Here is a 25401-nt window from a genome sequence, read left to right on the forward strand (position 1 = left end):
AAAAGTGTGAGAGAGAGACTTGGAATTATATATTTTTCATGGAAGTTCTCCCAGTTACTATATTGTTATTTTGAAAATTTTTTAGACTCAGAGCCAGCTAGAAACAAATAAAACATGTGTAGTTACTTGTACAAAGTAGCATGCAGAATAAGTATAATTAAACTCGATAGGAAAACCCTTGCACATATTTGAGTGAATTCCTAGAAAATAAATATGTGAAACCTTCATAGCCATGCAAAATAAAATTAGCAGCTGGGATTTTGCCCATTATAAAGACTCAAAATTTGTATCTACCTTTTAGTGTAGATTTCAGCTTGGTCTATATTATTCTTAGACCCTTAGTGTTATTTTACGTGTGGGATAAATTTAATCCAATGGCCCAAATTAAAAATGCTTTATATCCAGTTCAATCATATTAACTTCAATGCAACTGTAGAGGTTTAAAGCACAATATTTGGCCCAAACCACTAAGTTTTTTAATACAGTACAGAGCAGGCATTTCCAATTTTGTGAATTTAAAGTAATAAAATAATAAGTGAGTATTAAAACCAAATTCTACCAAAAACACTCCAGTGAATTCTTTTAGGTATATGAAAGGCTCGAGAATTGCTGTATTTTATTCATCTGTTTTATTATAATATTTTTGCCTTTGACTCTTGTTTAAGATTCATTAATAATCTGTACAATCAGTATTATGGAAGGTATGGTTCTTTGGAGCAATTTAAACCAATCCAAGAAATGGAGAAATCCCAATAAAATAAATGGCAACTTGTATTTGCAGATTTTTATTTTGGTTGTGATGATGCTCTCACTAAAACAAAAGGGTTTTTTGTTGTTTTTTAAACTCAAAGAGCCAAATTCATTGCTTGTTTTTATTTCTATATCATTGAAGTTGATATGGATTTATGAGAATTTTCCAAATTGCTTCTTTTTTATGAAGTAAACAGTATTTCCATAAAAAATGTAAACTCAGGAATTTTTTTTTAAAAAAGTATATCACTCTTGCTGCATTATACAGCTCCTATGAGAGAAGTAAGCAATGCACTACATAGGGCTTATATTCCTCAGGTGACGTGTTTTAGTGTCAACCCTGGAATAGCAGCAAACAAAGATCAGTCCACAAAAAGTCAAAAAACATCTGTCATAATAACAGTTGGTGTTTATATAGCACTTTATATGAAAGCACTTTATAAACATTGGGCCCATTCCCACCGCCCACTTCTCATCCAAGTAATTTATCCACATATAGGACCTGATCCTGCAAACATTTACACGTATGCAAATGTGAATAAAGATATGAGGAATGCATAAAGATATGAGGAGTGGTCCCACAATTAGTCCCATTGACATCAATAGATTCTATGAACATGAATAAAATCTCCATGTATAAATAAAGACTTGAATTATTTAGCCCCTATTCTATCTTTTTCTTCCCCAGCACTGAGTCCTATGTGCACTATACCACTTTCCCTTTCTTTCTATTTTTATCATTACAGACAACCCAAAACAAAGCAGCCGGGTCCCTGTGTTCATTAAGGTTCTGGATGTAAATGACAATGCCCCAGAATTTGCTATATTTTACGAGACCTTCGTCTGTGAAAATGCAAAGGCAGAACAGGTGTGTTGATTGTTTGCACTCCATAATTAAAAAAAAACCTATTAAAAATGAATTCTGTTTATGCATTACTCTTGTGTCACCTCATCAGGAGGTGTGCTTTGTGTTGGCACAACCTGTCACCGTGCAAAATTAAATTAAATTAAACAGTGACTGTGTCATATCTGATTATATTTAGCATTCTTGTATCCAAAGTGACAGTGTGTTTTACATAGTTAAATGTGGTTGCTTCTTGTACTGTGTCGTGCTATCTACAGTTCAGTTCCGTCTCTCTTCCTTTGAATATGGGATTTTGCATCTGTATGTCTGGGTGCTTCCATCTCTTGAAGAACGGTTACAGGTCTGAACAAAAGTCCTGCCTTGTAAATTAGCTGCAGGCTGCCGCATTGCTCTAGTTCCTAGTTCACATTGCTTTGCAAGACCTATTGCTTGATGGTTCAAAACAGCAGATATCCCAGAGGATTCAGCCACACAACTCCTGTTTAAAATTAATAGGATTTGTGTGGTTAAATAGCCTAGTCAGCTTTGTTATCTCAGCCTTCGTTTCTGCAGCTTGTTCCCATGGGGGATTTCCCACTCACCAATCCATGCAGTCCCCAGAACTCCGCAGAATTCTCAAGCCACTGCCCAAGTCATTAAGTTATTGCACTGAAGGGCTGCAGCATGACAGCTTGGTGACGCACACACACAGACCCAATTTTCATTCACAGTAAAGCCCCTCTGGCAGCATCAAGGGCCTTAAAGTGGAAGAAAATTCTATCTATCCCCTTTTTAAGACAAATTTAATAGTTCTAGAGCCAACAGCCTTAATGTAAATGCGAATCAGGCCCACAGTCATCGAAGGGTAATTTTGCTGTTATCATTTCAGCTGATACAGACCCTAAGTGCAGTTGATAAGGATGATTCTTTCAGTGGACACCAGTTTTCATTCTCCTTGGCTCCAGAAGCAACCAGTGGCTCAAACTTTACAATCCAGGACAACAGAGGTGAATTCCTAGGAAGACTTTATTTTGTTATTTATTCTTTGTTTTTTTCAGCACTCAGTTGAGAACTCCTGTACCATTTGCTTTGTGTTTTCAGACAACACAGCAGGGATCTTCACCAGAAAAAACAGATATAACCGACATGAAATGAGTACTTATCTCCTGCCTGTGGTGATATCAGACAGTGACTACCCAGTCCAGAGCAGTACTGAAACAGTGACAATCCGAGTGTGCGCCTGTGACCATCGGGGGAAGATGCAGTCTTGTAATGCAGAAGCCCTGATCCATCCAACTGGCCTTAGCACAGGGGCTTTGATTGCCATTCTTCTCTGCATCATTATATTGCTAGGTAATAGACCTACATGAGTTTCTTTCCTGGGGGAGTAACAGGGTTGCTGAAGGAAGAGGGGGCATTACACATAAAAGACACATTGGAGAGATCTCTCCTGCGTTATTCTGTAACAAAGGAGAAGTCTATAAAATCAGTGCCTAGTGTGTGGAAGACACTCCCAGATCACAATTCTCCACTCACATAGGCAGCAGCATTTTACACCCACTTTGGCCAGATGCAAATGACTAACCAAGGTGCAAGGCAATATATAAAACTCAAAGCCACCAGATGTGTCATGCTGCATTTACGGTGCTACGTTGCAGATTATGAGGCATGCTGAAATTAGGTGACCAGACAGCAAGTGTGAAAAATCAGGATGGGGGAGGGGAGATTATAGGCACCTATATAACACAAAGCCCCAAATATCAGGACTGGCCCTATAAAATCAGGACATCTGGTCACCCTAGCTGAAGTAGAACCTGTGGATGTGCTGGAGAAGCATATCAAGTTGGGACAAGTACAACACTCTTTAAAAGGACACCACCTGCTCTCCTTCCAGCCCCAGAAGATACAAATGAGGTGGGGCCCTTTTGGGGTTTGCAGCCCTCAGGGCAAGCTCCAGCTCCTCTTCCTTCCATTCTGGGTAGATGAGGACTGGTATTCTGGCTGCCCCCATCAAAACAGTAGAGCTGGGAGAAAAAAAACAAACCTTCCCTCATACCCTTTCCTTTCCTTGTACACGCCCATGCAAACCCAGTCTGGCCCTTAGCCTTTCGCTGCACTCAGTGCCCACTGTGGGAATATGAGGAATTTTGAAAATTGGTGCGATTTTAAAAAGTTGACTCTTAGGGAGACATTGTCATATGCTCTACCTACCTGCCCAGGGAAGTAAAGGGGGGCATGCAGTACCCCCTCACATGAGCCAACTACCCATGTCCTAGAAATAGCAAGGGGCGGAACAGAAAAGGGGATAGAGCAGCCTCTGCAGGAACCCACAGACCAGACCACGTGGTGGCTCCAGATATGCACTGCCCCTCGCTCAGGGCAGATTGTTAAATGACAGTCTTGCCCTTAATTTGCAATTACAGGGGGTTTTTATGTCATTACTTTTAAGGGTGGGAGCCCACTTAATATCAGCTCACAGAACAGGAAAAAATTGTCCTGTGCTACAAACCATTTTGCATATGTTTAGTATAACTGTGCTTAGTAATATCAATCTGACATTAAATGATTTCCAGGTTAATGTCAATTGAAAATAATTGATTTCTTCCTCTCAGCAGCACTTTATGTCTATTATTGTGCATGTCACCATGCAGCGTAAGCAGATTTTCAATTAACTAGATGATATCATTTTCTGTTTTCCGTCTAGCTGCAGGGTTTGTAAGTGCAAACATTACTCCACGTGATGCAATGACCTGGGCAGATCCAAACCACAATTTCAATGTTTATAGTAACAAAAGGTACCTCCAGATTGGTGATTTTATTTGCAGCTTGAAAAAGCTCAGATTACTTCCTAGAAACTCCCAGTTAATGTTGAAAATTGATTTGGATATGATTGATTTGGATAGCTTGACTGTACTTTGATTTTTGCATCTAACTGGTCCTGAGATTTGTATTTGCAAGTTCAGCATAGAAGAAAATTCTTGGAGTATCAAGTACCTAGTATTAGTTATTGTTCATGAATTTATCATTCTGCTATCCCTTTGTGGAGTAACATTTTTGTTAACCAGATGCCCCAACAATAATTACATACATAAAATACAAAGAAGCAAGACCACGTTATCCCTCTCTTTTGAAATGAAAGTCAGCGGAATTTCTGAGTCCTATTAAAAAACTGACCTTCTTGTTTTTCAAATCCTTCATGGTTTTCTCTAGACTACCTCACAGGCCTGCACTGCCTCTTTCATCAAACATCAGCTTTCCACATAGTCTCTAGATTGTATACTCTTTAGGACAGGAACTGTCCTTCAGGCGGTGTTTCTATGGCACATACAGAGGGGCTCCCAAAGTGGATTAGGACCTCCACAGGCTACCATGATATAAATAATAAGTCATCATCTTCATCATCATCATCATGTGTGAGAACCTGCAATTTCTGCCATCTAGACCAGTGTCCATCACCACCATTTCTCCCAGCTTCATCAACTAACCCATTTCTTTTCAAATCATAACTGACACTATCATCTGTTACCCAAGCAGTAAAGACATAACAGCAATATTTTTGAAAAAAAGGGAATTTGCACCTGTTCAGTGGATAGAGTTGCCACTGACTTTGATGGGAGTTTAGTGCAGGGGCTGCAGAAGCAGACACTGGCACTATGTCCTTTAGCTATGTAAAGAATCTTGGAATACAGCTGGCCTGAGATATGATCTACAAAATAAGAGCCGAATCCCGGAAATGCTTGCATACACTATTGGGAGTCAATAAACGTTTTCAGGGCCAGGCCCAGAAGACTGTATGGAGTAGTATTTAGTAGAGCTGGGCAAAAAATTTCAACAGAATTTTTTTTCAGCTGTTTCAGTGACACCAGAACATTTCACAAATTCATGTTGATTTCACAGAACTGTTCATTTATTAAAAGTTAAATTTAAAAACTAACATTTTGTTCTAACATTTTCTGACACATTTTGATTTTTCAATTCAAAATGACCATTTACAAATTTCCATTAATTGTTTTTAAAAAAAATTAAACACTTTAAAAAAAAGTTTGAAATCAAAGTTTCATTTGGTGTTGAATGAAACATTTGACCCAAAACAATTTATTTTTTTATTTTTCAATTTGCTGAAATTAAAAATGGTTCTGTTCAACCCCAAACAATTATTTCCCAATTTTTCAGAAGTGCCAACAACTTGACAAATTTGTTTTTTGAACAGATCACTATGAGCACTGTAGCAAGAACCATCTTTCTGTAGTGTGTTTGTACAGCACCTAACACAATGGGGCCCTGGTCGATGATAGCATCCTAGAATACAAATAAGAAGAATACCAGTGCCACATTGTTGCTGTTGATAGGTTTTCAGTGATAAACATTCATATGTCATTTAACAAAAATGAAAAGTAGGGTTAAGATCAGTAACTAAAGTTTGGCTTCACAAGGTAATAGGAAAGTTTGTCTTAGGCCACAGAGCTGCACTGAGTTATGTGCAAATGGAGCTCCCTCAGAACTTCAATAACGCTAGTGAGACAGTATGCAGGTACAAGACTCTGTCCACTTAGAGACGGTTGTAGTATCAGAGCCTTAGGCACAAACCAAAAAAAGATGATTCACCTAAGCGTTAAAAAGTGCAAAAGCTGTTTGAGAAATTTTGTGGGTTTTTTTGGTGATTACATAATAAAAAAAAATACCTGTTCTCTGGGGACAGAGCCGCAGCTCATGTTAATTGTCAATGTTCCATGAAGTCAACAGAGCTATGACCATTTACACTAGCTGAGAAGCTTCCCGATGTTCTGCACTTCTTTCCGGGAAAAGAAAAAAACTACTGAAAAAAAGAGTTTTGGTATGCAGCTTTGCTAACCTTTCATCACACCCCAATAGGTAGAAGCCTTGTCCTTTGAGCAAGTTTTGCAGCATTTTAGCTGCTCAGCCTAATTTTCACTCTCCAATACAATATTTTTGGGGAGGGGTTTGCCCTGAGACTAGGCTGGCAATTTCAAAGGAGCAAAGCTGCTACACGACTAAGGGAAAATGCAACCACTGATAAAATATGGCTCTTCCCGCTAGCTTGAAATCCTCTTTCTTCTAATATTTATCCCACTCTCGGCTCCCAGAGTGATCACAGGCAACAATCAGAAAACTCCCAAATTCTGGTTTGCAATTTTGCAGTGCAACTTCTGAAAGTTAGAGTTCAAGCAGTACAATCTTTCTTTCTGGCTTTAATTGGGTGCCAAATTAACTCTTCTGCCCGCACCCCCGTCTCTCCATTTTATTTTTGTTTCCAGTTACAGTGGTGCTGTTTGCAGCTCTGAAACGGCAGCGGAAGAAAGAACCTTTGATAATTTCCAAAGAGGACATCAGAGACAACATTGTCAGTTACAATGATGAAGGTGGTGGAGAGGAAGACACCCAGGCTTTTGATATTGGCACACTGAGAAATCCTGAAGCCATAGAAGACAATAAATTACGCAGAGACATTGTGCCAGAAGCACTTTTTATGCCGCGCCGGACTCCAGCGGTACAAGATAACACTGATGTCAGAGATTTCATTAACCAAAGGTTAAAAGAAAACGATACAGATCCTACCACGCCCCCATATGACTCGTTAGCGACCTACGCGTATGAAGGTAATGGCTCTGTGGCACAATCCCTCAGCTCCTTAGAGTCGGTGACTACGGATGCAGATCAGGACTATGATTACCTCAGTGACTGGGGGCCTCGATTTAAAAAGCTGGCGGATATGTACGGAAGCGTGGACAGTGATAAAGACTCTTAATATGTTGCCTTTGTTGATTTCCAGAAACAGCATTGAGATATGTGAAGTAGCTATTTCTTTCTGTTTATCCATGGCTCTGTGATAGGGCTCTCTATTCTATCGGTTCCAGTTGTCTAATGACTGCAGTCTGTGTGGATCAAATGTCAGAAAACTTTTTTCTAGTATAATTTTATGAGCTTCCAAGAGGCAATTTTTTTTTTAATGCATCCACTTTACCAAGCCTGTCTTACAGGCACAGTGGTAGGGGAGGGAAACAGGAATGGAGGGAAGCAATATTTGTACTTGTTCTGCTTATATTGTAAATTGGAGTATATTACTGTTCCAGCTCACTTAATCTTCTTACTATATTCAGATTATTCAGCTCAGATGATTGCTCTGTCCATTTTGTATTGCACATCCTAATGTACTGAGGTATTATGGTTTAACCTAAATATTATAGTAAAAGGTAGTGGGAGAGGAATTTATTATAAAATTAGAATGAGCTGACAAGGCTATAAGACAACATGAGAGTAAATTTATTCTTGAATTTAAAGATGTCTAATTGCCATTTAACTATAAATATTTTTTCTTGAACCTGCCATTGTCCCCAAAAGCATAAAATCATACCAACTCCATGTATATAATTCCCTGTGGACCACTATATCTGTGTCCTTCTTATCCAACATTCAGAGAGATGTGTGTGGTCTGTAGCTCTGAGCAAAGAATTGCTAAGTACTATCCCAGTTCTAATACTGACTCACTTTGTAACATTGGGCAAGTCACCTAATTGCCTTGGATTAGACCTTGTGGTTTTGAAATAAGACTTGAGCATGGAGCAGAATGTAGTTGTGCTGTATCCTATGTCTAGTATAGATCACTTAGCTCAGTGTGTAGGGAGGCAGAGTGAGGCTTCACCCATTCCTCTGCTTCTGCCCACTCACCCACACGGAAGGGGAGTAGCAGTTTTAAGAAGGCAACTATCATCCTTGTGACATGGATAGTGAGTGAAAAGGAGAACAGGGGTACCTTGCACCCTTTACCCTTTATGCAGGGTTGCATAAAATTGGTCACGTTCTTGCTCTGTCTCAGTTTTGCCATCTGTAAAATAGGAAAATAATGCCTACTTCACAGGGATGTTGCAAGGGTTAGAGAGAGTTTGAAAATTGCTTTGAAGGAGGAAAGTGCTAAACTCTCATCCTAGTAAGTAACTTCTAATTTTTTTATTTATTTTTTGTGCTTGTATTTGAGCCCTGAATGCACAAGTAAATGAGAAATGTTCATCATTCTGGTTACTAGAACCAGGAGGGTTTTAGAACACTGTCTTTACAAATGTATCAACCAGAATTGTTATAGGTTTCAATTACACCAAGAGGTGGCGTTTTAAACATGAATCTTTCAGTTGGTTTCCTTAATTTCCTTGCCAAACCTGCCCTTTTGCCCAAGCAAGAACAGTAGTACCATAGGACTCAGTACAGGCCAGTGTCTCTTCTTTACATGCATGAGGCAAAAGTAATCAGCAATGTATCAGAATGACAAGAGGAATATGTCATTGATTACATTTCAGATCCAGTCATCTGAAATAGATTATTTTGAAATAGATTATTGCAGCTTTTATAACCCTAAGGTCATAGCCTTATGACACCTTAACAAGAAAGAGTGAAGTTTCTCTTTATACATCATATACAACCAGTCTCATTCATTCAACATAAATAGAATAATTTACATAGAATAATTTTATGTGATCTGTTGCAGTTGCTAGGTATTTGTGTTCTTTCCTTGAAACCATAAAGAAACCAGTTTAAACATGAGTCAGTGGCTCCAATTTATCCTTTTCAATAATACAAGGATAAGACACACATTACAAGGCAGCAAACTAAAAGGGATTAAAAAATATTTTACCATATTTATACCATCTGCGGAACTCATTGCTACAGGATAGTAAGACAAAGGTTTAAGTAAGATTTCAAAAAGGATTAGACATTTACAAGCATAATATGTGCTTAGAAAAATGAGGATTCAGTGTAAAGGGCTATCAATCTTCGTGTGTTCAGGACATAAACTGGCATCAGGAAGGCATCTCCTGCCCGTTGCTTAATTCCCAGTTGTGCAGTGCTGGACAACTAGCACCTTTAGAAAAATCCCACTAAATGCCTATGTGCATCTTTAAGCACCAAACACCTTTACAAATCTGCCCCTTCATGTCTTCCTTTCAATAGTCTGGCAGTAGCTATTGTCTGAGGCAGAAGAGCAAGTTAGATGGTTACTAGTCTGTTCTAGTATAGCGTGTTTCCTATTTTCTTATTTCAGATGTTTTGTTTTTTCTTAATTAATGATACTTAGTAGCAGTTCAGGCTAGAATTTTGCATTTTATCAACCAATGATTTTATCTTGTCAGGAACATGACATAGTGAGTGTACAGAGAATGCACCACACAAGCCTGATGTGTACATATATAGAAAATTATGCAATCTACTGACACCAAAATTATGGTGACAAACTGAATAGCAAGTGAATTCCTGTAAGAAATTCACGTGAGGCAATTGGATCATTACTCATGTCTGAATTATTCTTTTATCCATCCAGCTTATAAGTGCTGATTTTTCCACAAATGAGACTCATTTACCGACACTCACAGATAGCAAGAAGGGTCCAATTCAGTCTTGTCTTCTTCCTCTATAGCTCCACAAAGTGCAATTAAAAAAAACATTGCCATTTAAATTGCCATATTGCAGTAAATAAAATATTTGCGGTAATATTGTTTACTGCACTTTGTGTGCTGCAGTGGCAAAGGATGGAAACCACTGTGCCACATTATTTTTATTCGATGACTGGGATGTTAAAATTGTCCATTATAGACAAAGAAGTGTCAGATTACAGCTTGAAAAGTGGGTTTCTGGGCTGTGTTAAGGAAGTGGACTGCTGCCTCAATCACTAGGATATCTGTTCAAGTTGAAAGAACTCCTGAAATGATGCTAGGAGATTCCACTGAACAAGGTGAAGATGAGCTACACAATCAGCTTGTAGTCTCAATAGTGGCAAACTAGATGACCAGCTAATAGGAGAGGTACTGAAGGATACCGAATAGTCTAGTGAGATGAGTGTGAAGGGGAAGGAGGGACGTGGCATAGCAATAACGGAACAATGATTGGAGTAGTCATTCCAGAAGAAAGTCATTTTTCATTCCAGAATAGTGTCCACATGGGGAATTATACAGGAATATCTGTAGCAGAATAATTATTCCACTATAGCTATATAGGAAATTTCCCATGTGGATAAGCCCTAGGAGGAGATCTGAGGCTGGATGCTGCAATGAGCTCTGTGCGGGAAGGATCCCACTGCCCAAATAGAGCCCCACTGGTGTCATCACAGGATGGGAGTTCAGTCCCTAGACCTGATGTTTCCTCATATGCTGTCTGACCATGGGAAACTCATGTGATCTTGGTCATTTCCATTTCCTTTGCTATAAGATAGGAGGAATAACACTCATAACCCTTTAGAAAGTGCTTTGAAATGCTCAGATTAAAAAGCATTACATCAGGTAGTGCCAATAGCAACATTTTCAGAATAAGCCCTAAAAGGTGGGCAGACTTTTCCTATTTATTTTTTGGTTCACTGCCAGGGCTGTCCTGATTATATACAAACACATTTCATATTTGTTAAACATGAAAAAAATTAAAAAGCAGTTTTCAGCTCTCCTAATTTTTCAAGTAATAGGTTACATCTCGAGGCACAGAGTTGGCATCTGTCTGTCATACTGAATTATGCAGAAAAAAAATTAAATTGGGTGTTTATAGCTCCCATGGTTGTAGCAAATAATAAGCAATATATTAATAGGCAAGTAGGTAGAATTAGGTATGGAATTATATGTGTGTGTGTTTCTATGCATGAGAAGGAAGAAATAATGAACATTTAAAAAGAAGGCACATTTGTAAATTAGATATTTCCATCTTCATTGGGGACAGTAATGAATGCTTAGTCAATTCCTTGGGGCCAGATCTTACACTTTCAGAATTCCAATAGGAGTTTTGCATGTGTGAGGAGCAAAACAGACTCCCAGCTGTCTTGCTCAGAGAAAATAACTCAGAATCAGTGCCATTTTGGTGCAGAGCTCTAGCAAAGAAAGAACCAAGCTGGAAAGTTTAAACTGCTGTAAGACAACATTTTACTTTTTTTTTTAATTATACTTTAAGTTTATATATCATCTCTATCTCATGATCTCTTATCTAGAAGTTGCCATACTAGCAGGTGGTCCAAAGTCCCAACGGCACATTATGTTTAAATTAACACCGCAATCTGGATTTCTTTATCAAATTATGAGACCTGACAGATCAACAGTTGCTATGTTTATCTTGACTGGTGCAAACTGTTTCAAAAATTTTGAAAAGGCAATTTTCCTTTCAGCCCTTCAGCCCCCCCACCCCATGAATGTTAAAGCTGCAGCATTTTAAATTTCACTTCAGAAGTTAGAAAAAAGGCATTTTCTAAAAGGATTTTTCTATAAAAAAGGTAGAACAAAACCATATTTAATGTCTGTGGCTTCATGGTTTGATCTACTAGGGAAATACGGTAGCTGTCTCACTTTTTAAAAATTAATTCAGCAAAGGATCTTTTAAAAAGATTGCTTTATGGTCCCACCCTTTCCAGTTTAATTTAGACATCACTGAGACAATCTTTAACCTGCCCATCATTTTGTAACACCATGTTTATGGCCTGGTCCTGAATTCTGTGCATATGCAACACTTTCCTTGAAGGGGAAGATGGCAGGGTTGAAGTCAAGGGGAAATTGGCAGGGTTGAAGTCAAGGGGAAATTGGCTGGATGCTCAGGGAATTCAGCAGCAAGTGGTTATGGTGCATATTTGGAGATTGCTTTGTTTTTAACGAGATGGAGGGTGGGGAGTTGCAGGTAGGGTAGTAGAAAATGGGGGAGAAAAACCAAGAAATCAGTCATATGCTAAGCAGGACCATTGTGACACTTAAAGCAGCAGAGATACCATATGACACAGAGTATTATTAGATTCCATATGAACTTTTACAATTACTGCAATTTTTTTGCAAGTATTTATTTTAAAAGGGGACTGCAAACTTAAATGTCTCCTTCAACAGGGTTAATTTGAGAAATAAGGCATGAGCCCAGCATTTAGGGAAATCTTTCTGCACCAGTGGGCTCTTAGCCTTTCCTACAAGACTGCACTATTAATATAAATACATCTGGAGACACTTTCTATAAGCTTTTAGTTTTCTATGATCTATTAGTTTAGTGTTTATTAAAGAATCAAAAATGTATAGAATTATTAGACATTCAGGTGAACACAAGAAACAACACAGCAAACATGACATTGCTCTGGTTTTTGACAGCAAAAACAAAAACAAAACCTCTTCAAAACCACTGTACTATTTTATTTCTGTGATTAGTTTCATTGCTTTGCAAATTATACTTAAAAAAATAGGCCTTATAATAAATGCTATGTCATCCTAACTGTGCTGCCGAGCTAAATCAATCTGGCAAACCCCTATTGTGATTTGTGAGTTTTTTTCAACCGCTAAAATAAATGTTTTTCGGTATTGATTTTTTTAATTAAAAATACTTCCAAGCATAAATTGAAATTGATGCCACTGCCCAGGAAGTTTTACTAGCTGGAGTGTTCCAGTCATGCAGTTACTCTCAGTTGTCATTCCCTTGTTCTGCAGAGAGAGCGTGGAGTCAGATGGAAGTAGTCACTGTTCAGAACAGAGGAACGTTTGTGGGTGATAAGATTTTCATAATTTAAAAAGTTTACATCTGGAAGGCTCTCTGTATTACAAAGAGCCCCGTGCTGGAACAGTTACTTTTATCTCAGCGTGGCTGGGCCATTTATTACAGTCAGCTGGCAAATGTGCATTCTTTCCCCTTATATTTCTTATTCACTGTAATGGCTTTTTGGGGGGGGGTTACGATTTAATGAGAAACCAATTTGAACAGCAGTTTCTCACAGAAAGAGTGAATTTGCCTTTTCGCAAATCAATTTTTGTAACAAGTTATTTATATGATACTAAATAAATTGTTTTTTTTTAACTTGCTTTTTTTTATTCTCTCAGTTTACAGTCTATATTTACAAAGTTAACATAAAATAATGGTACAAATATTCTAAAGTAATTCAGCATCCACCACCATCCTGACATTGCTGCCAGTTGGCTTAGCCCATCAAATTTCATTGGTAAATGCTTGGCTTCTAACACAACTGTGTGAGCGATTGGGCCGATCTTGTGATTGGTGGGGCCTCAGGGAAGAATGATGTAATTGGACAAGGAGTCACTTCCTCTTAGGGACTCTCACTTGTAGAAGGAGATAGGAATGATCATTATATTGACAAAAGCATAGAGTTCAGAGCAGCTGCTTATGTTTATAGGAAACTTCAGTTAGAAAAAGCTCTCATTGAAGTCAATGGGAGTTTTACCTCAGTACTGGGTGTGGAATGTCCTCCAGCTTGAAGCATATGAAGATCATAGCAGAGAAGTCAGATGTAATACACTTATACATATTACTCCTTGGTTATTTCTCTTTCATTAGAAGAGTGTCTCAAAAGATAATTTAGGCATAGGCCTAGGTTGACCGTATACTGAAGATGAGCACAAACCTCAACTAAAATATCTTCTTATGCAAGCAGAGCTACCCTCCGAGGAAATTCTTCATATTAGCACTTCATAAAGGAAAACACCCCATCTTATTTAACAACTTTTGTGAGGAAAGGGGAAAAATATCACTGAAAAGCAGTGCTTCATCAAAAACATGGGTATGGATACATTAGACCTACTCAGGCTAAGTAAGTGATCTGAACGACTGACTCCCCTAAGTGGTTTGTGAATTAAAATAAATTGAGTGACTCACATAGGTCAGTGGCTGGTTGAACCATATGGAATGCTGTCTTAGATGCACCTCAAGAATACAGGTGAAAATTGTATATGGTGATCTTAGCAAAACGTAGTATTTTAGTATTCATTCCTGGGACTGTGGTTTAGACTAATACAAATGTCTATATACAAACTAAAAATAAAGGAGATTAGTTTATTATCTGTATTACAGTACACCAAGGCCCCAGCTGGAGCTCAACTGTGGTAGGCCCTGTACATACTGGAGTTTATCTATTACATATACACATACATACCCTAGTTAACCTGTGTCATAACTATATTTTTTTTCCATAGCGCTGGGAGATTCCAGTCACATTCGGGTCCAATTGTGCTAGACTCCGTGCAAACAGGGTAAGAGACAGTCTCTGCCCCCAAAAGCTTCCAATCTAATTAAGAGAAGATGGAACAAGTTGGCGTAACAAACCAGCAGAGAGAAGTGAACGGTAACAGTGACAGGAGAACAAAGTTATGTATAATGGCTGTGGTCACAATTTGCCAGCTTGAGGGTTTGTTTTTTAAAGAGACCATAATGATCACAGTAGGACTGCTACTTGGCCATTTTTTGACCAGCCTGGCCAGTTGCTGGTCAAAAGATGTACCATTCCAGTTTCTTTTTTGCTGTGCACATGCTGCCATACGCATAGCAATCTTAGCTACAGGCTGTACACATCACAGCTGGGAGTGTGCCACAGCCGGGACAGCACCCTGGTCCCTTTCTGCATTCCAGGCACTCACCTGCTGGCTGCCGAAACCACAGTGGCTCCTCTTCACTGGGAATCAGCCAGGAAGCAGGACAAACCTGTCACTTGAGGGTGAGGCTTATTAGCATGGATGGATAAGGAACAGGGCGGGGAGGCAGAGGCTCCTGGGAAGGGATTGTAGGCCGGACTCCCTTGAGAGCTCCAGGAAGCAGGATAAATGAGGCTTACCAGCAGGGAGGAGTAAGGAGAGCAGGGGGAGCTCTGCCTCCCCCACCCTGCTCCTTACCCCTCCCTGCTGGTAAGCTTCTGGTCTGTCCCATTTCCCAGAGCCCTTGAGGGAGCCCTCTACCATCCTATCCCAGCAGCAGGCTGGCTCCCTCTAGAGCTGAGGCCCCTGATGGGAATGGGGTGGGTGTAGGGGATCATGGACCAGGGAGCTAAGGCTGCTGGTGCATCTGAGAAGGGAAGAGGAGGGTCAGGCTCATGGGGAGGGGCACGGTGGCATGGCTAGTGGCTAGTTTTTCTGTGCCTCAGAAGTGAAACCCTAGCTAGCAGTACTTTCTGCTGGCTCCTGTCTAGGTGTTAATCTAGAATCCTCAACATCTTCAGCATTCACTGGGAGCTCCACACGGAAGATCTAGGATTGGGATGCTAGAACTTTTTCCTTTATAGGCGACAACAGCCAGTCATACTTGGTTCCTGTGCCATTACACCTCGCTTACCAGGGGGCATTCGCCATCATGAAGGAAACCCCTAACAAAAAGCATCCCAGCAGTAAAATACACTGTTCCCAGACATTCAATCACCATTTTTATCTGTGTAGAAACCAAAACAAACCAAACTCATGCCTCCTTGCTCCATCCAGGTTATCACAGGGATAAGTTAGACTTGAATTAGACATGTCATTAACTCTTATAATCTGTGATTACTGAAGAGATATAGTCATTCAAACAGCAATAGGTTTCCCACATGTTTTTAATCTCTATCTAAGAACTATGGCGCAGGTCACTAGTGGAAGTGGACAACTTTTGACCTTACTCTTCAGGAGCTAGATTGGCCACACACTGTGTACTCTCACTTTTGTATTGACAAAGACATTTTCTCTTTCCATCTCATCCTTATGCTTTCTCAAATAGAGAGCTGCCATATATGCACATTAAGTACAGCTCTTTCAGCAAGAGCCAAACCTTCTTGGGGTTCTCTATGAGAATCACCATAATCTCCCTTTCTTTGGCAGATTTTCCAAAACACTAGATAGACCCACAAGGGAGCATTGTGATCATCTAACCTGATCTCCTGCACATTGCAGGCCACAGAACCTCACCACCTCTTCTTGTAACAGACCCATAACTTCTGGCTGAGTTCCTGAAGTCTTCAAATCATGCTTTAAAGGCTTCAAGTTACAAGCTACTCACCAACCATTGCATTCAACACCAACATCTCCACTTCTAGTCACAAACATCTTTGTTCTCACTGCTGCTAATCTGTGAAGAAAAGGTACAAATGTTTGATGCTATTATTGCTAACAGTAGGTACAATATACTTCAAAACATTTGGTTCAGATCTAAAAACAATCATCATAGATCCCTATTTGAATCCACTGAGGCGTTCTGTTTCACCTTGTTTCACCTAACCAGGCCAGCTCCTCTTTCCCTCCTTTCTACTGCAATCAGCTGCCTAGCACACTTCCATCCCATTATTCTTCTTTACATTTCCCAACCTGATCCAAGCCAAGTAATTAGATGCTCAACAGCTGTCTGTCCACCTTTGAGCTCCCCATTTTTTTTCTGATATCCCACCAAACTAAAGATGGGCTTCACGCAGGTCTGCAAGTCTCGACTGCAGTCTTCGAATCCCTCATTCTCTATGTCAGATTTGCTCCAACATACATTATACACTTCTGACCCAAGGGAACCACAGAACACACAGATATTTGCAGATATCCACTAGCTTAGCATGTACTCTCAACCCACTATGTTAATGCCATGCATCTTACAATGTATCAGCAAATGGAAAGAGACCTGCTGAGATGGGGACAGAATGAGGAAGGGTGTACACAAGCAGGTACAGTCATCTAAAACTTCCTAAGGGTTTGGGATGGCTTATTCCTTTGTCTCTCATTAAAAACACCAACAGTAGCCTGTGCACAGTTTTCTCTGAATTCCCTGCTGAAGCTTTTCTTTTCTTAACTCAGAATTTTGCTGGCTCTCTGCTCATGCATGCATCTTAATTAATTAAAAACGAATACATTCCCTCATGATTGCCTTTACATGTTTTTCTAAACATCTGTTTCTACCTATATCCTTCAACAAAGCAGCTCTAGTCTGCAGCTCAGCTAGGGAATCTCTCTCTCTCTCAGGACACAATCAGTTTTATTCACGTCAATTATCTTAATTGGTAACAAGCTTAACCCATTTCCCAATTATGACTCCAGTTTGTTAGAACAAACAACCCCTCAAACCTTCTTGAATAGAAATATTTTTTAAAAAAAAACTTTCCTAACTAATCTTTTATGAAAATATTAATTGAAGGGATGGGTCCTTCTTTTGGAACCCATGTTCTGAAACAACCCTAGGCCCATCTTTCTAATGGACAGAATGACATGCACACACACACACACATATCAGACTTTATCATTCAGGTCTGTCTCTAATGAAAGGTAGAAGCGTAAAGAGAAGATATGAGGAATCCAGATGCAAGAGGGCCACACTTGCCTTACTGCACTGTTCACTGATAGGTTAGCCATACCACAACCTTCATCTGAGCCTCTTTGTCCTTGCTCATCTGTTTCCAGTTATACAGCCAAATTAATCAAAGCTGTAACGTCTTTCCTGTGCCAGGTAAGCCCACTATTACAGACTTGAGCAGAGGGCAAACTAAGTCTCAACTTCTGCCCTCCCTTCAGCTTCCTCTAGGATGGGGCACAGCTTTAAATTCTGCCAGGAGGGGGCATGATGCTATATTCTGCTTGGCCATGTCCACCATTTCAACTAATACCAACAACTTTTTCAGAGACACTGTCACTTTACCTACACCCTACCCTACCCTGAGAGGCTGTGTCCACAACCTGCCCCTTCCCTGAAGAACTTTCCTCCATCATTTTACTGATATGATATGGGTTAACCAGCCAGTGAATTTAGCCTAGATTGTTATGCTATCCTACTTGATTACAGCACTTGCAGGATTCCTATAACCTATGTGGGCTCTCCTGCCAAGTTGAGAATCAGAAGTGATAGCTACGATAGTATTTGTGACTCTATTGTTTTCAGATATTGTCACAGTTCTCAAAATAGTTTCATGGTTAGTTTTAAAATTTAAAAAAGCCCAAATGAAAGTTTGAGTTGCATGTTTTCAATAAGTCAGCATTTAATAAACCAGCCATCTATCTGGCTGTGATATGAAGTTGCTTCTGAATGGTCTGGAGACAAGAGTTTGTTATTTTTGTTAATATTTAAACATTGCATATAGCCTTTTACTTCAGAAAGAACTGTTTGAATCTCTTGGTACCAGTGTGGATATTCAGCACATGAGCTCAGTCCTCTTCACATTGAAATCAATGAGAATTTTACCATTGATTCCAAAGTGAGTGGCAGTGGACTTCCAAAAGCCAATGCATATCACTGAATTTCTGATGAGTAAAGTGAAGTTTGGCGGAGAGCAAAGGAACTTGTAGGATACATCAGAGGAAGGCTGCCACTGAGCACTGAGAAAAGCCATTTGTAAACCAAGGGGACCATGTGCAAACAAGAATCTTCAGGAAAAGGACCACACCTCATAAAAGAACTGTTCTAAGGCTTCTGGATTTCCTCTCAAACCAATATTTACTAATAATGATCTCACATAGAAAAGTTCTCAGTAAACATTAGCCTGTTCACTAAATTCTGCCAGTTCCCCGTCATTCCTCTCCACCAGAATCCCTTTTCTAGGAGTTAATCCTTTGGTGCTCCGTTGCCTCTATACTGTCTCACTCTCTCCCACCCTCCACCCCAAGGTAACCAGAGTTCAGCTCTGAAAATTATCTTCCACATTCAAGCCCAGCATCTTGTGTCTTCTTTCATGCATTCCCTCATGTTGCCCACATAATGACCTTGTTATTCATCTAAATGACCAACTATTTTTACAGTTTTGCTCATTTTTAAACGTCACAAAACTTAACACACATTTTTTGTTATTCTTATCTTAACACAGGGCCAATCCTGTTGACATTCTCTACGTGCTCACTGTTGAGAATAGCCCTAGCCATTTTGTAGCCAGGGTCTGAGGGCCAAGACCCAAGCCTGTAAAAATGTATGTAACAAGCTTGGGGAAAGCACTGTGCTGATATAATATTTCTTTCCCTGCTGCTGTACTTCAGCTTACCTCTCTGCTGGGGTACAGACCAGAGCCTAGTCTTCTTAGGACTTTGAGATATCTATGTATTGTATATAGTGTTACATCTCTCAAAGAACGAAAGTGACACAAAACATCTAAAGGAGAAAATATTTGCTATATGTAAGTGCAAACAAAATTTCTTATAACTTATGAAACAATGACTTTATTATGAGTAAACTAGAGAAATATTGCCTAGATAAACCTATTGTAAGGTGAGTGCACAACAGGTTGAAAAATCATATTTAGAGAGTACCTATCATTGGGTCATAGTCATACTGAGAAGGCCTATTGAGTGGGGTCCCGCAGGGATCTGTTCTGGGTCCAGTTATAGTCAATATCTTCATAAATGATGATGTCATGGCAGGTATCTATTATAGACCACCTAACCAGGAAGAAGAGGTAGATGAAACTTTTTTTAAAATGAACAAAATCATCCAAAGCACAGGACTTGGTGGTGTTGGGGGACGTCAACTACTCAGATGTCTGTTGGGAAAATAATACAACAGGGTACAGATATAGTCAGCAGGAAAAAAGTTGAGAACCCCTGGCCTAGAATACTTACAGAACTGGCTGAAGAGATCTCTGAGTCATTAGCAATTATCTTTGAGAACCTGAGGATGGGAGAGATCCCAGAGGACTGGAAAAAGGACAAGTATCATATCTATCTATAAAAGGAGGAATAAAGACAACTCAGGGAATTACAGACCAGTCAGCTTAACTTCAGTACCCAGAAAGATAATGGAGCAAATAATCAAATAATCAATTCGTAAGCACCTTAAAGAAAATAAGGTGATAACAGTCAACTTGCATTTGTCAAGAACAAATCACCTCAAACCAACCTAATATCCTTCTTTGTCAGGGTAACAACCCTTGTGGATAGGGGAGAATATCTCGACTTTAGTAAGGCTTTTGATACTGTCTCACACGATTTTCTCATAAACAAACTAGAGAAATATAGCCTAGACAAAGCTGCTACAAAGCAGGTGCACAAATGATTTTAAAAGTTTACTCAAAGAAATCAAAATAATCTTGACAAACTGGAGAAATGGTCTGAACTAAATAGGATGAAATTCAATGAGGACAAATACAAAGTACTTCACTTAGAACAGAATAATCAATTGCACAAAAACAAAATGGAAAACGACTGCCTAGGAACGAGTACTGGAGAGAAGGATAAGAACATAACACTGGCCATTCTGGGACGGAGAAAAGGTCCATTTAGCCCAGTATCCTGTTTTCCGATAGTGGCAGATGCCAGGTGTTCCAGAGGCAATGAAATAGAACAGGTAATCATCAAGTGTTCCATTCCCTGTGGTCCATTCCCAGCTTCTGGCAAACAGAGGCTAGAGACACCATCCCTGCCCACCCTGGCTAATAGCCATTGATGGACCTATCCTTTATTAATTTATCTAGCTCTTTTTTTTAACCCTATTATATTCTTGGCCTTCACAATATCCTCTGGCAAAGAGTCCCACAGGTTGACTGTGCGTGTGATCTGGGGGGTTATTGTCTATCACAAACTAAATATGAGTCAGCAATGTAATACTGTTGCAAAAAAAGTGAACATCATTCTGGAATGTATTAGCAGGAGTTTTGTAAACAAGACAGGAGAAATAATTCTGCTACTCTTCTCAGCACTGATAAGACCTCAAATGGAGTACTGTGCCCAGTTCTGGGCACCACACTTTGGGACAGATGTGGACAAACTGGAGAAAGTCCAGATGAGAACAACAAACTAATTAAAGGTCAAGAAAGCCTATGAGGAAAGATTGGATTTGTTTAGTCTGAAGATGAGAGGACTGGGTGAGCACATGGTAACGGTCTTCAAATACATCAAAAGTTCTTATAAAGAGAAGAGTGATAAACTGTTCTCTTTAGCCACTGAGGACAGGACAAGAAGTAATGGGCTTAAATTGCAGCAAGGGAGATTTAGGTTAGAATTAGGAGGGGGAATTCCTAACTGTAAAGACAGCTAAGCACTGGAACAAATTACCTAGAGAGATTGTGGAATCTCTATCACTGGAGGTTTTTAAGAGCAGGTTAGACAAACACCTGTTAGGATTGGTCTAGGTCAGGGGTTATTAACCTTTGGTACACAGCCTGCCAGGATAAGCACCTGGTGGGCCAGACTGGTTTATTTGCCTGCTGCATCCACAGGTTCAGCCGATTGTGGCACCCACTGGCCGCAGTTTGCTGCTGCTCCAGGCCAATGGGGGTTGTGGGAAGCAGCATGGGCCGAGGGATGTGCTGGCTGCCACTTCCCGCAGCCCTCATTGGCCTGGAGTGGTGAATCGCGGCCAGTGGGCGCTGCAATGAGCCAAACCTGCGGACACAGGAGGTAAACACACTGGCCTGGCCCGCCAGGATGCTTACCCTGGTGAGCCGCATGCCAAAGGTTACCAATCCCTGGTCCAGGTAATACTTAGTCCTGCCTCACTTCAGGGGACTGGACTAAATGACCTATCAAGATCCCTTCTAGTCCTATGTTTCTATGATTCTCTGAATATTGTAAATCATTTTTTTAATGAGACAAGGTGGGAGAGGTAATATCTTTTATTGGACCAACTTCTCTTGGTGAGAGAGACAAGTTTTCAAGCCACACAAAGCTCTTCTTCAGGTCTGGGAAAGGAACTTCCAGTATCCCTGCTTGTCAAGGTTCCTTCTCCACTCTGAACTCTAGGGTACAGATGTGGGGACCAGCATGAAAGCCCCCTAAGTTTATTTCTACCAGCTTAGGTTAAAACCTGGTACTCTGCCACCACCAAGTTCTTTAAGAAGAAACAGGAAAAGGACCACTTGGAATTCCTCTTCCCCCAAAATATCCCCCCAAGCCCTTACACCCTTGTTCCTGGGTAGGCTTGAGAAATATCCCCCCAAACCACTACACCCCTTTCCCTGGAAAGGTTTGGTAATCCCCTCACCAATTAGTCCTGGTGAACATAGATCCAAACCCTTGGATCTTAAAACACTGAAAAATCAATCAGGTTCTTAAAAGAAGAATTTTATTAAATGAAAAGGTAAACTTGATATCTGTAAAATCAGGATGGAAAATAACTTTACAGGGTAATCAGATTCCAAGAGCCCAGAGGAACCCTCGCTAGCCTTAGGTTTAAAGTTACAGCAAACAGAGGTAAACCCTCTAGCAAAAGGAACATTTACAAGTTGAGAAAACAAAGATAAAACTAACACGCCTTGCCTGGCTGTTACTTACAAGTTTGAAATATGAGAGGCTTGTGCAGAAAGATTTGGAGAACATAGATTGATGTCTGGTCCCTTTTAGTCTCAAGAGCCAACACCCCCAAAAACAAAGAGCACAAAGTCTGCCCTTCTGCCCCCACCCCCCAAGATTTGAAAGTATCTTGTCCCCTTATTGGTCCTTTAGGTCAGGTGTCAGCCAAGTTACCTGAGCTTCTTAACCCTTTATAGGTAAAAGGATTTTGATGCCTCTGGCCAGGATAGATTTTATAGTATTGTGTACAGGGGAGTTGTTACCCTTCCCTTTCTAGTTATGACACTGCTAAATGCAAGATGGAGCAGATTGTTTAGCATAAGTAGTTAAACTGTAAGCTCAAGGCAGCTCTGCTCCCTTCCCATTCCTCTCTTGTGAAGAGTCGATCATTTTCTTGTCCCTCTCCCTATCCCTAGAAAACCAGCCCTGGGAAAGGAGAGAAGAGAATCCCCTGAAGATGCTTTTCATGGAGGGTAGTGAAGAACTTCCACAGGGGGAGGAGGAGCAGAGATGCTCTGGGCAACCAAAGAGTGGAGAAATCGGGGCAGGGGTGGGGAGGAAGGCAGAGTTGATATGGAGACTGGGTAACAAAATGAATTGATGTAGGCATATGGTAGCCAAAATCCTATTTCACCTATACAGTTATGACACTAATTATCACACACCCTCTGGGGGCGAACAGGGTGGGTTCAAAAATCTGAAGACTGATCCAAAATATTGTTTAATTTGTTTTTAAAATCTTATAGTTTAGGGGATAATATCAGGATTTTGAGGGGGTCTAACTCCTGATTTTGAAGGGTTGGGTGGCAGTCTTGCATATACTTAACTTTACTGCAATGGTAGGCCCATGGAAGACAATGAGACTACTTCTAGTGCACACAATTAAGCACATGCCTAAATGTTTGCAGGATCAGCGCCTTATTCTGTAAACTCATCCTGGCAGGGATTCTGACGTTATTTATTCTGAAAAGCACTTTGTACATTTATATTGCTAAATAAATAAGCAACCACTTCCACATCCAGGAACTGCATAAAGATTTTGATCTCTGAGTCTCCAACCTCTGATATGAGCCACTCTTCATAAATTTCCACATAGGACAGTATCGTACTAGGCTGAGAGCTGGAGTCAGGTATATCAAAATCAGACAACACACACGTTATACACAATATATATTTGAATGCTCAGAAAGATCAGTTCTTTATGGTTTTAGGCTTTTCATCTATTTGTTATAATATCCCCTCAACTATTTTCACAAAGTAACTAATGTCAACATCAGAAAGTGTGCGTTGTTCTGAATATCTAAAAGTTTTGCAGAAAAAAATAGCAAGTGAGCAGACGTGCTGTGTGTGGATATCATTACACAATTAAGCCCCAATACTGAAACATCATGTATGTAGCTTCTCCTGCATGGAGACCCGTTATCTTCAAAGTGGCTCTACACAGGTGCAGCAGTGTGCTCAGTTGCACTAAATTGCAGGCTTGAGGCCATCCTCTATATTCTCTCCTCTACCCCTGCACGAACATTTTTTTTTTTGCAATGAAGCTTGCTTTCCTTCATTGCTAGGCATTTCACAGCCGTATAATGGCAGTGGTTGTCCATCCACATGGAGTTTGTACTGCCTCTGTCTTGTGTTGAAAAGGTTTGTTTGCATGTTTCATTACATTGCTGTAGTTGTTTTGGAATTAGATTGAGCTACACAATTATTAAATGAACTAACAACACAGGGGAGCCTGAGAAGGAGCCAGAATTTATCAACGTACATTGCCAAAGAGCCCAGCATCTCCCACCCACCCACCCACAGGCAGCCACACCGATCAGTGCCTCCCCCTGCTTCCCCGCACCTCCTGATTAGCTGTTTTGTGGCGTGCAGGAGGCTCTGGGGGAAGGGGCAGGAGCTTGGGCATGGCAGGCTCAGGGGGGGCGCAGGAAGGCATGGAGTAGGGGCAGGGCCTGTGGCAGAGCCAGGGGTTGAGCAGTGACCACCCCCTGGCACATTGGAAAGTTGGCATCTGTAGCTCCAGCCTCGGAGTTGATGCCTATTCGAAGAGCCAAATATTAACTTCTGAAGAGCCACAGGATGGCCACCCCTGTAATAACACTTTGGGATATATTTGCATATTTGCAATGTTAATTTGTTTTTTAAAAAATAGTAGAAAGAAGGACTTGTCATTTATTATGTGCAACTAGATTACTGCTTCTGGGAGGAGACCCAGACAATGTCAGAAATAACTACAAGTTTATTTAAGAAGTAAAAAAAATTCTCCTCATTCTCTTACTGAGTAAAGTTACTCACATGGTTATTTGTCTGCATGATCAGGGCCATTTTCTGTTATAGATTAATCATCTGCCATAAGCTGTTTTTTAAAAATGATGTCCTGGATGTAAGAGACATTAAACTTCTCGTTTCCTTATAATTAATATAGTCTGAGATTAACCACACACAAATGAGTCTCTGAAGAATAACAAATACAGTTTATGAATAAGATTTGTTTATAGTTCTATGGAGAATTTGTGTAAGTTAATAATAAATATGATATATATTATTCATACTTCTCTCTAGCTGAGGCCACAGATTCATTTAATCTCAGAATTTTTTTAAAAAGACCCAGAGTTTAGTTATCCTGAAAATAAAATTCATTGTGGAAACACTGACAGACTTTTTAACTACCAACGTGATATATGCCATCGTGTGCCAGCAATGCCCCTCTGCCATGTACATTGGCCAAAACTGACAGTCTCTACATAAAAGAATAAATGGACAAATCTGACAGAGGAATCATAACATTCAAAAACCAGTAGGAGAACACTTCAACCTCTCTGGTCACTCAGTAACAGACTTTGAAGATTTCTGTTGCAAAATTGCCACCTT

General features: G+C 40.1%; 1 protein-coding gene across 2 annotated transcripts in view; it reads left to right on the forward strand.

Moving 5' to 3' along the window:
* Window positions 1-13327, forward strand: part of CDH6 (cadherin 6) — a 129809-nt gene extending 116482 nt beyond the window's left edge. For both annotated transcript variants that reach the window (XM_050939951.1, XM_050939952.1), the window contains 4 exons: window positions 1497-1618; window positions 2484-2601; window positions 2696-2947; window positions 6871-13327. In XM_050939951.1, the coding sequence (XP_050795908.1) occupies window positions 1497-1618; window positions 2484-2601; window positions 2696-2947; window positions 6871-7361 (983 nt within the window). In that variant the 3' untranslated portion in view covers window positions 7362-13327. The remainder of the gene's footprint in view (window positions 1-1496; window positions 1619-2483; window positions 2602-2695; window positions 2948-6870) is intronic.
* Window positions 13328-25401: the final 12074 nt, after the last annotated feature.

Source organism: Gopherus flavomarginatus, chromosome 2 (genome assembly GCF_025201925.1).
Source record: "Gopherus flavomarginatus isolate rGopFla2 chromosome 2, rGopFla2.mat.asm, whole genome shotgun sequence".
Lineage (NCBI taxonomy): Eukaryota > Metazoa > Chordata > Testudines > Testudinidae > Gopherus > Gopherus flavomarginatus.